At 39.9% G+C, this 17,765-nt stretch overlaps 1 protein-coding gene across 1 annotated transcript in view; it reads left to right on the top strand.

Moving 5' to 3' along the window:
• The window catches only part of LOC117510874 (macrophage mannose receptor 1-like), a 57,268-nt gene that overhangs the window by 21,872 nt on the left and 17,631 nt on the right, over positions 1-17,765 (top strand). Inside the window, exons 7-20 of the mRNA XM_034170769.1 lie at positions 3,432-3,614; positions 5,214-5,371; positions 5,471-5,587; positions 5,671-5,786; positions 6,694-6,842; positions 11,278-11,477; positions 13,222-13,337; positions 13,421-13,502; positions 14,301-14,445; positions 14,571-14,609; positions 14,728-14,891; positions 15,358-15,422; positions 16,649-16,749; positions 16,850-16,989. Of these exons, the coding sequence (XP_034026660.1) occupies positions 3,432-3,614; positions 5,214-5,371; positions 5,471-5,587; positions 5,671-5,786; positions 6,694-6,842; positions 11,278-11,477; positions 13,222-13,337; positions 13,421-13,502; positions 14,301-14,445; positions 14,571-14,609; positions 14,728-14,891; positions 15,358-15,422; positions 16,649-16,749; positions 16,850-16,989 (1,775 nt within the window). The remainder of the gene's footprint in view (positions 1-3,431; positions 3,615-5,213; positions 5,372-5,470; positions 5,588-5,670; positions 5,787-6,693; positions 6,843-11,277; positions 11,478-13,221; positions 13,338-13,420; positions 13,503-14,300; positions 14,446-14,570; positions 14,610-14,727; positions 14,892-15,357; positions 15,423-16,648; positions 16,750-16,849; positions 16,990-17,765) is intronic.

Genomic DNA, 17,765 nt, shown 5'->3' with positions numbered 1-17,765 from the left:
GCTTTCTCTTATCGTGCACCCGCTCTGTGGAATGGTCTTCCTGCGACCGTGAGGCAGTTGGAGTCCGTGGACATTTTTAAGTCAAGACTTAAAGCCTATTTTTATTCTCTTTCTTGTGAATAGTTTTTATTTTTTATCTGTTTTAGTCTTTTACTTCTGTTTTTAATTATGTATTTGATTTTTTTTAGTTATTTATTTAAATTTTTTATGTTGAACTGTTCTATGTGAGGCGCCTTGAGATGGCTTTTATTGTGATTTGGCGCTTTATAAGCCGATTCAATTGAAATTGAATTGAAATTGAACAACATTTTATTGAGTCTTAAAGTAAATAAATATGATATTGGTCACTGGATCCTTAAACTTTGGACATAATAAATTCTACATGGTGGATCCTTGATCTCTGGACATGAATAGGAATAAACAAAATCTGTAGTTTTTGTCCAAAGCATTTCCTTTCAGACATTACTGGCATGAATCTCACTGCTGTTTTTTTTTTTCTTTGAGCAGTTAAATGAAGTATACGAGGTCTGTGAGAAAAGTAACGGACCTTTTTATTTTTCTCAAAAACTATATGGATTTGATTCATATGTTTTTACGTCAGCCAAGCTTGAACCTTTGTGCGCATGCGTGAGTTTTTCCACACCTGTCGGTTGCGTCATTCGCCTGTGGGCAGGCTTTGAGTGAGCACTGGTCCACCCCTCTCGTCGTCGTTTCATTGCGAGGAAATGGCGGAATGATTTGGGCTTTTTTCCATCAGAATTTTTTCAGAAACTGTTAGAGACAGGCAGCTGGAAACCATTCGAAAAATTTATCTGGCTTTCGGGCTTCACAGAGAATAAGGAGTGTTACTACAGCTTTAAGGACAGCCCACAATGGCGCACGGGGCGCCGCACTCCGAGCCAGAATTGAGACTCTTGGACTTGCCCGCGTTCTTACAGAGCTTCCAATCAGTGTTTTACAACCACTAGCTTCTATCTTCCTTCTTCTTCTTTGCAATTTTTTTGTACATGCGCAAGATCATACCTTATACTGTCTTGTTATGGTAAACAGACAAACATAGATTGCTTTGATTAACACAGAGAACCAAATCAGCATGTAAAACAGGTAAATAAGAGATACTAAGCCTGTAGGTAACTGGACTGCATTTATATAGCGCTTTTTCATCTGGATCAGACGCTCAAAGCGCTTTACAATAATGTCTCACATTCACCCAGAGGCGCTTACTACACACCAGGAGCAAGTAGGGGATTAAGAACCTTGCCAAAGGGCCCTTAGTGATTTTTCAGTCAGACTGGGATTTGAACCGAGGATCTTCTGTTCTCAAGCCCAATGCCTTAACCACTAGACCATTACCTCCCCTAGGTCCAGGTGGTTTAGCTAAGAAACTTATATTAAGCTATTGTGATCTGCTAAAAACATGGCTTCAGTATGTACGGTACACAGGTTGCACATGTTAAAATAATGTAAATCCAATATTTATTTTTTCAGTGTATAGGGGATAGCGATTGAGTACCTTCAACACAGTAGAGAAGCTTGAATCTTCGACTGGACTGGGTTGCTTGACGCGGGATCTAAGCTTCTATACTATGGAAACCACCTGGACAACTGAGAGCCTACACAGAAATACCTTCAACACAGTAAATCACAACTAAATATAACTGGAACTTGCAATTTAGCATATGAGGGTTAATATTAATATAAGATGGAAGTGATCAATCATTCTATTTTGATAGATTATTGACTACCATGTCATTCGTCAGGCGTAATCAGTGACAGGCCACCTAACAGTGTAAATGGTACCAAGACATCCTGAAGTGGCAAATCCCACCATTTAACTCTGGGTCAAATTCTGTACTGTATGACCTCGTGGCCTAAACAGTGAGGTCATCTGGTCCCCGGTATCTTGGCGTCAGTTGTTCGTTGCATCAAAATTGTTTGTGCCTATTGCAAGTAATATTGTTTCTGAGTCAAAATTTGGATTATGCAGTCATGTGGCTTAATTTGTGTGCAATTTATCTTACTATGGTGATCGTTGCCCCCATTGGGTGTATACCTATGGGACTGCACATGTGCAAAGTCTGGTTAATTTTAGGTTAATGGTCTTGGAGATATACTGACAAATATTCAGATGTATGTGCAAGTAAAAGTAAGTCCCTTCAGCTGCTCCCTTGTTTTGCACTTGGGGTCGCCACAAGTAGCAAGGGAAAACCTGCTGATTCATGATCATGAAATGACAAGTTCAAAATGTGGGACATGTTATCCCACATCGCCATCTAGTGGGAGGTGAGCGTAAGTGTTTACAGATGACTATAAAAGACAAATCTTGCAGCCTCATCCTGTCATGAAATGTTCAAAATATAGGACAGAGAATTCTCCGTCCAATATTTTTAACACCTTGGTGACCACCACGCTTGGTGACCAAGGCGTCAGAGTCACATTTTATTTAAAGGCTCAATCCAAATTCTAATCCTGAATCCACTATTCATGTCCAAAGTTTTTATTCAAAAGATCTACATCTTTATATACATGTGGTCTAAAACTAATATCTGCTGGAACAATCAAGTGATCCTCAACTCTCATCGTTGCACCTAATCACATTGATCGATCTGATCACTCACTTGTGTTTATAATTCTTGACCCATGGTCTTATCTTTGTTCCAGAGTGCTTGCTTTTTATGTTGTTTGCCTAACGTTGATCTTGATCACTGGCCTTTCAACATGATCACTTATCTGTGATACTGACCTTTGATCCTGAATCAGAGTCAAAGGAACCAGGAAATATCTTCAAAGCTGAAAGCCACAGATCAGTGGATGAAGGAAGAATTTACCCCTTGAGCAAGATTCATAATACAATTTAAAGGTTTATTTCTTGACATTTGCACCACATTTCACTGAAATCTGTTGAGCTATATTGTGCTGACAAGCAGAAGAACAGCAGCAAAGTAATAACCGCCTTCACAGAGTCAATGAATTACATCCTGTTTTCTAGACAAAAACAGGCTGGTTTGTTCATAAATCTACAAAAGCCATGGCCTCAATTTGAGATTTTTTGGTGTCTGTCTTATAAAAAAGCAAACAGTGACACAGTGGTGTATTGGTTAGCACTGATGCCTCACAACAAGAAGGTTCTGGGATTGCTTCCCACCTGGTCTTTTCTTGCATGTTCTCCCCGTGTCTGTGTGGGTTTCCTCTGTGCACGCCAGTTTCCTCCCACAATCAAAAACATGCTTATTTAGAGTTTGTTCCTTTCTGTGCACCTGACCAAGACAGCATCTCTTCATCTGGAGTTGGTCCCCAAGCACCGGACAGTAGATGCCCACTGCTCCTAGTGGTTGGATTGTGTCTAACTGTAATTATGATGGGTTATATACAGAGGACAAATTGTGTTCTATGTATGTACAATGACAGTAAAGGCCCTTCTTCTTCTGTAGGCAACAACCAGCCCAGCTTCTGCCCCAGGCACTGGGTTCCATATGAGGGTCATTGTTACTACCTGGACCGGAGTAAGAAGATGTGGAAGGATGCCTTGACTGCCTGCCACAAAGAAGGAGGAGACTTGGCCAGCATACACAATATAGAGGAGCAGAGCTTCATTATATCACAGTCTGGATACTGTTAGTGTGCACAAATGAGTTTATAATTTTGACCAGTGGTGGGCACAACAAACCTACAAGTCAGCTTCGATGATCACTCTTCCTCTAACTGATAACATTTAGCTGAGGCTCCTAATAATGACTAAATTTCATTTGTCTGACTGGACTCCTTTGAGTTTTCGATGCCTAGTCACTTAGCAACATGACTATCAACAAGCATGTGACTGAAAGCAAACCAACTTGCATCCCTGCCGGCGGACCAGAACCCACCTCCATAGCATCAACAATGATGTAGAAGCAACTCAATAAAATAGTTTTCACACAGCAATGAGTTGTGTGATTTTTCTTAAAACCAAAATATTTCAATACATGTAATTAGGACAGGCAAATTGATGGACAGTGCAGGTTAAAGGTCAACCATGCCTGCACAATTGGCAGTATTGCCCTCCTTGATAATGGTAAATAATGGATTGTTGCCTAACAGCTGCATACTGTAAATATACATTTCATATTTATGAAAGAAGTTACAGGATAATTTTGGGACTGAAAAGTTTTGGGAGAAAATGTAATCCGTTTTCAGTAAAGAAGAAAGGGAAATTATTGCATCAGTGGAAATGATTAAGAGCCTGATTTACCAAGATCCCAGATAACGAGTGCCAAATTCTATGATCAATCCAAGCTTTTGCACATTGGGGTGGAAACTGTTTTGCGTCTGATTTACTCAGAGCAAATGCACAATTGATAGCAGGCTGTAACGTGACAGACAGCAGTATGTAAAAGAGGATTTTACCTGTTAATTGCAATAAGCCAAAATTAAATTAAAAATGCCACTTAGGTTTAGTTAAGTTACTGGATGTGGGTGCAGGGCACCTGCTTTGGTTGGACAAACATTAGAGAAATGCTGATAGTAAATATAATATAGACAGCAATAGATACATCAATAAAAATACTGCTACTTGAGTTGTTTCCCATGTATTAATATACATGGGAAACAACTCAACTGGGCAAACAGAGTGTAGACAGACAGCTGTGCACTGTGCTGGCAGAATGCATCATAATTATTCACCAGTAGCTCAAATACCATGGATGGAAGAATAAGCATTGCTCTGAAATAGGAGATTAAAAAAAAAAAATTCAATGGCCTGTGCATGAATAGAATTAGCTATGTGCCAGAGTTTGTTCAGTTTCAAAAATAGGTTAGACACACATTCTCAAGAATGTGTGACGTTTTGACGCACTTGGTGCAGTATTGATAGCAGGTCTGAGATGTTGGTTTCTCAGAATGCAAAAGATGGAGAACCACGTACTACTTTTTCTGGGTCAGGCTCAAAACGTCTCAATCGCCCCTTATAGTTAGCTTTGCTAAACAGATGTATGCTGATTCAGTGACTGTGCCCACCAGTGGTTTGCACATCGATATTCTATGCTAAATGTCATGACTTTGAATTTATTTAAATGTGAGTGTGTTCATTTGACAATTACTGATTTAAATTCAATTAGCAACATTTAAACACCCAATAAAATGGCAACTGAAGGTGCACTCAACTCAAAAATACATTACAACAAATCTCAGAAAAATAGTTCATAACCATAAAAGTATGTTTCATTCAAAACCTTCAGTGCAGACTGATGTGCTTTGGATTGGACTGAACGATCAGAGGAACCACATGCTGTTTGAATGGTCGGACCGATCCCACGTCACCTTCACCCTGTGGCAGAGAGGTGAGCCATCTCATGCCACCAACCTACAAGAGGACTGTGTCCTCATTAGAGGAAAGGTGAAAAATCACTCAGTTACAACGGTCTGTTAATTATGTCTGGCTGCTGCTACAATATAATTAACCCGATGGCACTGTTGCCATTGGTCAATTACACAGTTTGGACAGTGGGCAGATAGTATGTGCGAGAAGATGTATGGATACATTTGTAAGAAGGAAGCGTCTACAACAGCACCTGAAGGAGCCCAGGAGGAGGCTAATCCAGGGTGCAAGACTGTGAGTGATGATGTTCCTTTCAAATCTGTGTGGAATTTTACAGATGAGATTATGTGTCCTTTAATCCGTATTTATTTCTTAAGGGCTCATTCCGGTTTGGTTCATACTGTTATAACATTGGAGCTGAGACGAAAACATTTGATGAGGCAAAGCAGATATGTTTAGATGCCGGCTCTAATCTGGTAGATGTGGCTGATAGGTATGTATTCATATTCAGGATGCTTTTTTTTTTTTTTTTTTAAATATTGATTTTTTTTTTTTTTCCCCTATGTGTCAGTCATTAAAATTGTTTGAAGCAAACTTGAAGTTGAATGTTATTGAAGCATAAAAACTAAGCAACTGAAATGCAGAATACCAAAGACATACAGTTTTAACTAACTTTTCACTCTAAATTAACCTTCAGAGTGAACGTGTAATTTTTGTTAGCATGGCTCAAGCAGATGGTCACCCCAGTGAGTCTGATCTGCTTGAAGTTTCTTCCTATAAAAAAAAAATGCCTGAGATTTTCCTTACAATTTTCACTGATGTGCTTGGTCATAGGATGGGTGAGGTTTAAACATTACTTGTGAGTCATAACTTGAGATGACTTATGTATAAATAAATTTAGCTGAACTAAACTGAAGGCAGCACTGTGATTTAGTGGTTGGCACTGTTGCCTCACAGCAATAAGGTGTGGGATCATGGGATCAAGTCCAACCTGTGGCCTTTCTGTGTGGAGTTTTTATGTTCTCCCAGTGTTTGTGTGGCTTCCTCCCACATCCAGAGACATGCAGGTTAAGTGGATTAGGAACTTTAAATTTTACGTGCGGGTGTGAATGTGTTCGTTTGTCCTGTCCAGGGTGTACCCCGCCTGACGGAACAATCAGAAAAAAACGGATGGTTGGATAAGAAAAAAAATGGATGATTGGATAATAAATATTTGATAATATTCTAAATTCACTTTGACACTGGAAATAGTGTTTTCAAAATAATGTATCCTTCAAAAGCCAAGCTTTAGGTTTCAGTGTCTGAAATGGTAAAAATGCATTCCAATTTAACCACTCAGAAATGTGCTCACTGAGGTGTATACTGTATTTTCAGTTCACTTTTCTTATGCTTTTATTCAGATTTGAAAATGCCTTTTTGGTCAGCTTGGTGGGGTTGAGACCAGAGAAATATTTCTGGATAGGATTTTCCAACATGGACGACATAAACACTTTCAAATGGACCAGCAGAAGAAAAGCCACATTCAGTCATTTCAATGTGGGCATGCCAGGTACAACACACTTCTCTATGGTGTTTTGTTCTTTGACTTTTGAAGAGCTGTTTTCCTTTAACATCACAGTAAAATTATTTATATTTTTGATAACTACAATAAAAAAATACAAGCATCACAGTTTGCATGAAGTTAGCCTATGGATCAGTTGAGCTGTCACGCTGAAGTGCATTAGCTGTTAATCAGACAAGCTTGTGTAGCGGCTGCTCTCTCTCTCTCGTGTCTGGTCAGCTGGCGAAAACCCAGGTTCTGGCCTGAGTATCCTTTGGCTGCTGGAAGAGTGAGGCTTACTGACGAGGGGAAACCAGGGCACAATGAATCAGTAGCTATATCTGCAAAACTACATATATATTTGCAGTAGTTATGCCATATTTTTATGCATCAAGACACCCCCTTATAAATTAGTGTTTTGTTTTTGGATACATTAAGGGTACAACTAAGTGGCAAGTGAAGTCAATTTTTTTCCTATCAAAAGTACATTTTGTTGATGTCAGTGTCTTTGTATTTATTTCTCACAACAAAGAAAAAGTGGCGCAAAAAATTGTTATTAGTTAGAAGACTACCCCGTCCAACTGATGAGCATGTGTTATGTCTTCTCCAGACTATCAGCTATTTGATAACATGAATCATGTGTGTCACATGCACCCGGGGCACAGTGAATCAGTCTGGAAAGTGATTTACTAAGCCCCATTATCAAGTAGGTGACAAATATTACTTGTTGAAGCTGATACATTTATTTATCCTTTAATTATTTCTATAATTTGTGTATATAAACAACTGTTTTCACGTTTGAACAGAAGTTATGACAGCTGTATTTATAATAGTTTCTAAAGCACTTATATCACTATATAAGTCACTCACACATTACACAGCTGGTTTGCTGGATTATAGTTTGTATATGCATCAGCATATATCTAATAATTTTGAAGAAATCTTCATAATGTGTTTTTTCATTATATTCTAAGTTGATTCACTGTGCCCCATGAATTAGTGTCCAGGGCACAATGAATCAAAAATTTTAAATTTGATTTTAAACACCAGTAAATTACACTTGGGGAGACATAAATACATAACACAGCCTTATAAAAAATAACTTGTATTAAATCCACAATAGAATGAGCTAAACCTATGCATAATGTGTTTATGCTGCCACAAAACATTTCTGATCCAATGTGCCCCGACTTCTCCAACCACATGCACAGTGGCTCCTGCTGGCCTCCATCACACTTCCATCAGAAGAAAATAATCTATTTCTTAGAGTGGAACTCCAGGGCACGTATTCACAAAGCATCCTAAGGCTAAAAGTAGCTCTTAGTGACATCATTCTAAGAAAAATCTTACAATTCTTCAAATTCAAAGTCATTGAAGCTTGGTAAGATAAAAGCTATTCACAAAGCATCTCTTCTGCCTTAAGAGAGCTCCTAAGGTGAAAAACTATTAAGAGGAGGTAGGAGGACTTTTAAGAAGCTCAAGAGTGTCTTAAACAGACAAGATGATGGAAAGACAGAGAGAAAGGAGAGATATTCTCCGTATGTTGATGGCAGTGATTCAGTAACATGCTGCCAGTTTGACGGTGGAGGGATGATGTTTGTGGTTGACCTCATCAGGAATGAGCTTACTTTTCCCAACCAGCGTAGTAACACAATAACGCCTAAGATGAAGGTCATCACAACATTGAGATACCTGGCTACAGAAAAAAATGTAAATGCATGTAAATTCTATATCATTCATACAATTATTAATATCAAAGTAACCTATGTCAGCAGCCGTAGCCTAAATGTTAGCCTACAACACTCACCTGTTTGAGAAGAATGTCGCTTATGTGCTGCAATTTCCGCTCTCGCTTTGGATTGCAGCACGTACCAGCACTTGTGTGCACAAGAAGAGGGACCGACGCATTGATTTGTTGGACAATGCACACCGAAGTCTGCCTCTTGGTCTTGGGCAATATGGTGGCTTAGTGGTTAGCGCTGTTGCTTCACAGAAAGAATGTCATGGGATCAATTCCCACCTGTGGACTTTCTATGTGGAGTTTGCATGTTCTCCCCATGTTTGCGTGGGTTCTCTCTGGGTGCTCCAGTTTCCTCCCACATCCAAAGACATGCAGGTTAGGTGAATTGGAAACTTTATAATTGTCCAGGTCTCCCTTGCAAAAGAGGTCCTGATCTCAATGGGACTAACCTGGTTAAATTAAATTAAACTTCCCTTGTGCCGTGATCCCAGGACCCAATTTCCTTCTTAAAACTCTTTTATTCTCCTCAGTGAGCTGTGCTAACAGCAGGCACTGCTCATCTGTCCAGTTGGGCTTTTTACTTCTTTTTTTTTTATCCATTTTGTTCATTGTTTTGGTTATTCTGCCAAATCAAACTGCTTTTTATAAATCAAGCAATCACAGGAATTGTTGACAGCTGAGTTTGTGTCCACCATGAATATCAAATACATTAAGTAATAAAATTACCAGCATGGAGAGTAACCATAACAACAAGCTGATCAATATAATAATCGTAATAATAATATGGACCACTACGGAAATAAGTGTTTTCACTTTCTTGTGTCATACATGTATTTTTTATGTATGTACGGACATCATTTAGCGATTTCTAGCGGCTTTTAGAACAGCCAGTAATGACTTTCCTTAAGCCCTTTCACACCGGGGCCAGTGGAGAGTTGCATATTGCGGCGTACTGACGACACTGAGTTAAGCAGCTCTACGCTGAGTTTTTACTCCCTACGCAGCAATATGCTGAGGGCTACACGAGGTGGACGCAAAAAAAATAAACCTGTTTAATTTTTTTCGGCATAGAGCACTGGACACAGAAAGTATGGAGTTTTTAAGCAAGTCTACACAACACTCCGCAAGTGTGTGTAAATCTACACAAAACTGCACTACTGTACACCAAGCCTCCACAATTCTACACGCCAGGACAAAAAATCCTTTCATCAGTACATACCTGGATTGATAGATTTTATTCATCCTGCTGGACTTTGCTGGCAGTAAAGCTTCAAAATCACTGAAGATGAGGCGAGCCAAGCTTCCACGTTCAGAAGACATGTCCACCATCCACTCCTCACGGACCGATGGCCAGCAGGAGGACATGTCCACCATCCACTTCTCATGGCAGATTGCGTGCGTGACTGCCAGAAGCAGCTCCACTTTGCTTCACTTTTCTTTCACCTCCTCCAGTTCTCTTACGATGGTGGCATTTTAATAAAGTCCACTAACTCTTGCTCACGGACCATTCGCCAATGAGAGGACATGTCCATCGTCCGATGTCCACTTCTCATGGCGGATCGTGTCCGCGACTACCAGAAGCAGCTCCGCTTTTGCTTTGCTTTCACGTCCTCCAGTTCTCTCACGATTGTGGCATGTTAATAAAGTCCATTAACTCCTGGAAATAATGTCTTCTATCAAATCCATCTTTGTGTCATCTGTAGTGTCTGGAGCCAAACCTTTCACCTAGGCGCTAGGTCTCTCTCTCTCTCTCTCTCTCTCTCTCTCTCTGTGCAACATGAGTGCCGTTCAAGTACAATTTTGAGAAGGGAGCGCATTTCCACACTGTCAAAAAAAAGTAGGTAGGAGTGGAGAGCGAAGGTTGCATACGTGGCAGTAAGCAACTGAAAGCAAGACTAGGAACGCAACCACACACAATCACATAGCAGCCTACACTGAGACTACTCCAAATCTGTGCAATTTTCCAGCATACACCATATGCATCACAACGCAACTGTATGCAAGCCCCGTGTGTAAGGGGCTTTACTGAGGAGTTGGCAACCATGTTGCCAACTCCTCAGCTATACAATGAAAGTCTGTGGGGAAAGCTAAAACATCACAGGACTTATACTCACTGCTGAATGGAATAAAATATCATTACAAGTGGCTGGTAGCATGGAGAAGATCCCTACGGAGGTACACATAGGCGTGTTTGCCTCAGTTAATATAAAGTAACTTTTAAAATGACTGATTGCACAGGTAGCTGTTTGGCTTAGCCTTGTTCGCGTTTGTTGACGCAGCTCTCCACTAACGTCATACAAGTCGACTGACGAAGAAGGGCGCAGTCCTGTTTGAAACAGAAGAAATAAGTAGCTGCCTATATAATTAGTTGTTTTATGCCACTTCACCGTTTAAATCTAGTCCAACAGAGTTAATGCTGTTAAATGAGTTACCAGCTCAAATATTTAACCTCAAACAGTGACATTTAATCACAATCATCGACAGTGAAAAATGTGCCTTTGAAATCATAAATAATACACCTACTTCTCTGTGTGAAGGTACAACAAGGGACCAACAAGGGTACAAATGCTTTGTTGCACCACCTATACAGTTTGGTATTGAAATGATACCCATACGGGTAATGCTTTAAAAAGTGCATTCATGTGTTTGAGTGCAATCTGTTGACATTATTTCTATGATTTCTTTTTCTGGGATTGATTAAAGACAGACATCAAGGATGTGTTGCGATGACAACTGGAATGTTTGCTGGGTTGTGGGATGTTGTTAGCTGCAGCAACAAAGAGAAATATATCTGCAAGAAAATTGCAGATGGTGCACAAATGACCACAGTTCCTCCCACCACTGCAGCTCTGAGTTGTGCATCAGGATGGACTCCTGCTGGCAAGAGAAATGTCTGCTACAAAGTAAGAGAGCAGTCTCAGGGCTGACTCCAACCTCATTCTTTTTAGATCTGTTCTTGAATAATCTTACAGTGGGGGAAATAAATATTTGACCCCCTGTCAGTTTTGGAGGATTTTCCACCTACAAAGAATGGAGAGGTCTGTAATTTTTATCGTAGGTACACTTCAACTATGAAAGACAGAATCTAAAAAAAATCCAGAAAATCACATTGTATGATTTTTAAATAATTAATTTGCATTTTATTGCATGAAATAAGTATTTGACCCCCTAGAAAAACAGACCTTAACAATTGGTACAGAAATATTTGTCTGCCATTACAGAGGTCAGACGTTTCCTGTAATTCTTGGCCAAGTTATCACACACTGCAACAGGGATTTTGGTCCACTCCTCCATACAGATCTTCTCCAAATCTTTCAGGTTTGGAGTTTCAGCTCCCTTCAAAGATTTTCTGTTGAGTTCAGGTCTGGAGACTGGCTCGGCCACTCCAGGACCTTGAAATGCTTCTTATGGAGCCCCTCCTTAGTTGCCCTGGCTGTGTGTTTGGGGTCATTGTCATGCTGGAAGACCCAGCCATGACCCATCTTCAATGCCACTACTGAGGGAAGGAGGTTGTTTACCAAAATCTCGCAATACATGACCCCATCCATCCTCCCTTCAATACAGTGCAGTCGTCCTGTCCCCTTTGCAGAAGAGCACCCCCAGAGTATGATGTTTCCACCCCCATGCTTCACGGTTGGGACGGTTTTCTTGGGGTTGTTCTCATCCTCTAAACATGGTAAGTGGAGTTGATTCCAAAAAGCTCTATTTTGGTCTCATCTGACCGTCACATGACCTTCTCCCATGCCTTCTCTGGATCATCCAGATGGTCACTGGTGAACTTCAAACAGGCCTGGACATGTGCTGGCTTGAGCAGGGGGACCTTGCTGCCCTGCAGGATTTTAAACCATGACAGCATCAGGTGTTACTAATGTAATCTTTGTGACTGTGATCCCAGCTCTCTTCAGGTCATTGACCAGGTCCTCCTGTGTAGTTCTGAGCTTTCTCAGAATCATCCCTATCCCACAAAGTGAGATCTTGCATGGAATCCCAGACTGAGGGAGATTGACAGTCATCTTGTGTTTCTTCCACTTTCTAATAAATAATCATAACAGTTGTCTTCTACCAAGCTGCTTGCGTGTTGTCCTGTAGTCCATCCCAGACTTGTGCAGGTCTACAGTTTTGTCCCTGGTGTCCTTAGACAGCTCTTTGGTCTTGGCTATGGTGGACAGGTTGGAGTGTGATTGATTGAGTGTGTGAACAGGTGTCTTTTATACAGGTAACAAGTTCAAACAGGTGCAATTAATACAGGTAAAGAGTGCAGAATAAGAGGGCTTCTTAAAGAAAAATTAACAGGTCTGTGAGAACCAGAATTCTTGCTGGTTTGCAGGGGATGTTATTTCATGCAATAAAAAGCAAATTAATTATTTAAAAATCATACAATGTGATTTTCTGGATTTTTTTTTTTTTTTTTTTTTTTGAGATTCTGTCTCTCCCAGTTGAAGTGTACCTATGATAAAAATTACAGACCTCTCCATTCTTTGTAAGTGGGAAAACCTGCAAAACTGACAGGGGATCAAATACTTATTTCCCCCACTATATCTTTAAAATGAACACTCCAGCAATGCAAAATTACATTCAGTTTAATTATTCATAATAAATCACAATTATTCATAATAAATCACAACTCTCTTCTTCAACAAATAAAAGCTTTATAAAAAGGGGAAGGACCTAAAGAAAACTTGGCATGAAGCACACAATTTCTGCAAGGACATCGGTGGAGATCTAATGAGCATACACAGTCAGGAGGACCTCAGAAATGCTCAGTATGTTAACCAAATATATCACATTCTCTTATGTAAATCAACCATTCAAGTAATCAATACCCGTGTTTGTTATTGTTCAACAGGTACCAAACATCTGTCACAGCCTGGATTGGCCTGAGCTACCTCAGTACAAATGAAGGCTTTGTCTGGACTGATGGTTCTCCTGTATGTTTTACATGATTGTTAACACTAATTCAGTGGTGGGCACGGTTAACCTAAAAGTTAGCTTCAGTAACCTTTAATCTACTAACTGAAAAGTTAACTGTGAAATGCTACAGAGATAAACTGCTAAAATATTTAGGTGAGTGATACAGATTGATAGCACTTTCTTGATTCTGTGGGTGGTGGTGTATGACCGTTTTTAGTTGTTGGAGTGATTTGTCTGGTTAATTCTACTAGTCTGGTTAATTTAACTAGTTACTTGGTCCCATACGGTCAGCATCAACTTCTCAGAGGGACAAGTGGCGTTCAGCCACATGAGATTGAGCAATAACATTGGCAATTGTGACAGTAGTGAATAAGAAAGCAGTCATGCAAATTCCAGCTGTATTGTTTAAGCCTGCAGCAAACTATGTTGTTTGGTACCTGTGACTGTTGACCCAGAAGTGCCATAGGCTTTCCCAGGAATGCACACTTATAACCGCGAGATGGCTTATTGGCTCAATGTATACGATCCAACAGGAACAAACATGATTTTAGGCTTTATAAATGCTTTTGTCTGTTAAATTGTATTCTGAAGAAGCCCCAGCTAATTTCAAGTGAGCGCAGCTAAATTTAGTGGAAGATAACTGGTCCCCCAATGGTTTTTAAGGTTGGCTAAAAAGGTAATCCACAAATGAGCAAGTTAGCTTTGCTAATTAGCTATTAGTTGATTTGCAGAACGATGCCCACCGCTGCTTAAATTATCACTGTCATTTTCAATCACATCTAATTTTGCTTCTTTTTCAAAAATCTATGACCTAGTTTGAGTATGAAAATTGGGGCTATGGAGAACCAAACAACCACAATAACAATGAACACTGTGCAGAAATGTTTTATTATTATGGACGCCACTGGAACGACCAGCACTGTGAACATTACAATGATTGGATTTGCCAGATACGGAAAGGTAACATCAACTATCCTCATGATGAGTTTGTGTTTGTAAGGCAACATAGTCATAATAATGTAGTCGCAGTATAGAAAATGAAATTTGTTCTATGCACGCTCCCTCATGGTACTGTATGCTTTCAGGTGTGACTCCCAAACCGGATCCTGTCTTAGTTGCACCAGGTAAATTATTGCAGCTGTCATGTTGTTCCTTTATTTTACAAACCTGGAATCTTAGCCCTTTTTTCATGAATCAAACTGACTGTAGCTGAGGAACAAATCAGGCATTTTCTCTTCATAGTGTATAACACTACAGAAGACGGCTGGATTATATACAATGACACGCAGTATTTCATCAACAATGACAAAGTCCCCATGGAAACTGCGAGAGCATTCTGCAAAAAGAACTTTGGTGAACTTGCTGTAATCACAGGGGAGAGTGAGAGGAAATTCCTTTGGAAACTGGTATGAATTAAAACAGGAATTTTTAAAACAATAAATATGAGTCCCAAATGTTGATCTGTAAATGTCGTTGTCAGCTGTGTTTTAAATAAGTGTTAGTCTGCAAAAGAAAAATGTGAAATTTCTAAATGTTATAAAAAAAGAAAAAACTTATTTGATTCATAAAAGTTGTATATTAAAGCAGCAACTTTATCAAATTTGGGTAAACTGACTAACCAATGATTGGTAAATAAACATGAGATATGTAAACATAAGAGTTTGTCCAAAATAATAAATTGTTCAGATAAAGGGATAGTCATTTTTGTATATCACTCCAGTAAAAATTATGATGTTTAGAAACTATTTCTTTTATGCTTAAGATATTTGCACAGTATTTGAGGTTTTCTGTGTCCTCATCTGCTGGTTTGGCAAAGCAGTAAACATGCTACTGTGACTCAGTGTAACTTTGTCTCTTAATGTGTTTCAACAGATAGCTAAAGCATCTGAAGGACAGTACTACATTGGCATGACAGTGAATTTGGATAAATCATTTAGGTAACTGCAATGTCATTGTGTAGGCACAAGTCTGATATCTGATGCTATTTGTCTTCTTCGCTTTCTTTCTTTGCTTTGTTTCTTGTCTTCTTCTGTTATAGTATATCTCTTGTGTCTTCTGTGTTGTCTTCTGTTGCTAGTCTGCTATCGTTGTCTTTTGTGGTATCTTTTAAGAATTAAACCCCATGTTGAAAATGAACTGATTGAAGACATCCATGAGTGTAAACATGAAATGGTAAATGATAAATGGACTGCATTTATATAGCGCTTTTCCATCTGCATCAGACGCTGAAAGCGCTTTACACATCAATGCCTCACATTCACCCTGATGTCAGGCTGCTGCCATGCAAGGCGCCCACTACACACCAGGAGCAACTAGGGCAGGGGTGGCCAAGTTCGGTCCTCGAGAGCCACCTTCCTGACACTCTTAGTTGTCTCCCTGCTCCAACACACGTGAATCCAATGAAAGACTCATTAGCAAACTTTTAATGAGACTTTCATTGGATTCAGGTGTGTTGGAGCAGGGAGACAACTAAGAGTGTCAGGAATGTGGCTCTCGAGGACTGAACTTGGCCACCCCTGAACTAGGGGATTAAGGACCTTGCTCAAGGGCCCTTAGTGATTTTCCAGTCTGGCTGGGATTTGAACCGAGAATCCTCTGGTCTCAAGCCCAACGCTTAACCACTAGACAATCACATCCCCTAACAATGATTGCAAAAACACTTTGCAGATGGCCTGCTTCACCTCAGCGTGCTTTGGTGGCTGATGAGCAATCTGATTGGTTCATGCCAGTCCTTTCATGCACCAGAAATGCTTTGAGTTGCATCTGCTTCCCCATTTACCAGAGCACCGTGTGTATGGCTCACTCCACAGTAAAGGGAATAGGTGCTACAAAGTGGCCATGAATAATGAACACAGTAAATCCAACCTTTTTGCACCCACCACCAGGCTCTGCAGCAGGATTTCCCACCTCATAAAAAGAAAAGTGCATTTAGACATGTCCCTAATGGATTTGTGCTGTTTATAGTGCCCACCATCAAAATAAGTCCCTTTATATTCAACAAAAGTAACCCCAAATTATTTTAATTTCTTGTCCATGTTTTTTCTTTTTGTAGCATATTTCTACTGACTGAATTCATGCCTCTACTCATCAGTGTTGTCTTTATATTTTGATAGATCTGAAAGCTGTTATAAGTTGATTAATTGTTTCTAATTCGCTTCTTCAGTTGGATTGATGATACCCCTGTAACTTACACTGCATGGGAACAAAATGAGCCCAGCTTTTCTAACAATGAGGAAAACTGCGTGACTATGTACAAGAGCATGGGTACGTTTAAAAAAAAAAGGATGCCTTATTAGTTGTTATAAACCACTTCCATGATTTTGATTAACATTGCTTTTGTGATGCATGGAAACTCTGCACATAGGGTACTGGAATGATATCAACTGTGGTGTGGATCTTCCTTCCATTTGCAAAAGAAGTAGTACTTTTATAAACACAACAATGGCCCCCACAACTGCCCCCCAAGGAGGATGTGCCCCTGAATGGCTCTATTTCCATGGAAAGGTAAAATTGTGGAACCGTGTTTAATACACTTCCTCTAACATTACTCTCATCCCAAGTCCATAATGACAACTTGCTGTCATTGTGACTGTACAAGGAAAGACACCTTCTATCTGTTGGGTGGGTAGTAAAAATTGGTAGGAATGTTCACATTCCACATTCCACAAATACATGAGAAAGCTTTGTAAAGGTGAGCAGCACTGTAAAAACAAACAAACAAGCAAACAGGAGTTACACTGCCCTCCAAAAGTATTAGAACACTTGATATTTCAAACATTTTAATTTGTTTATGGCATTTTAAATGCAAAAAATGCAAAAAATAAAAATGTCCAAAATTATCTTCCTTAAAAACTCAAACTCTGAAGTCAAGAGCGCTCTGGAGCAGGTTTTCATCCAGGATGAAACCTTCAATCCTGACTAGTCCCCTGTTCCTGCCGCTGAAAAACATTCCCACAGCATGATGCTGCCACTACTATGCTTCACTGTTGGGATGGTGCCTGGTTTCCCTGAAACATGATGCCTGGCCTTCACACCAAAGAGTTCAATCTTTGTCTTATCAGACCAGAGAATTTTGTTTGTCATGGTCTGATGGTCCTTCAGGTGCCTTTTAAGGAGTGTCTTCCGTCTGGCCACTCTACCATACAGGCCTGATTGGAGGATTGCTGCAGAGATGGTTGCCCTTCTAGAAGGTTTTCCTCTCTCCTCACAAGAATTCTGGAGCTCTGACCACTGGGTTGTTGGTCACCTCCCTGACGAAGACCCTTCTACCCCGACTCTAG

This window comes from Thalassophryne amazonica, chromosome 1 (assembly GCF_902500255.1).
Source record: "Thalassophryne amazonica chromosome 1, fThaAma1.1, whole genome shotgun sequence".
Classification (NCBI taxonomy): domain Eukaryota; kingdom Metazoa; phylum Chordata; class Actinopteri; order Batrachoidiformes; family Batrachoididae; genus Thalassophryne; species Thalassophryne amazonica.
This window is presented reverse-complemented; position numbering and strand designations above follow the sequence as displayed.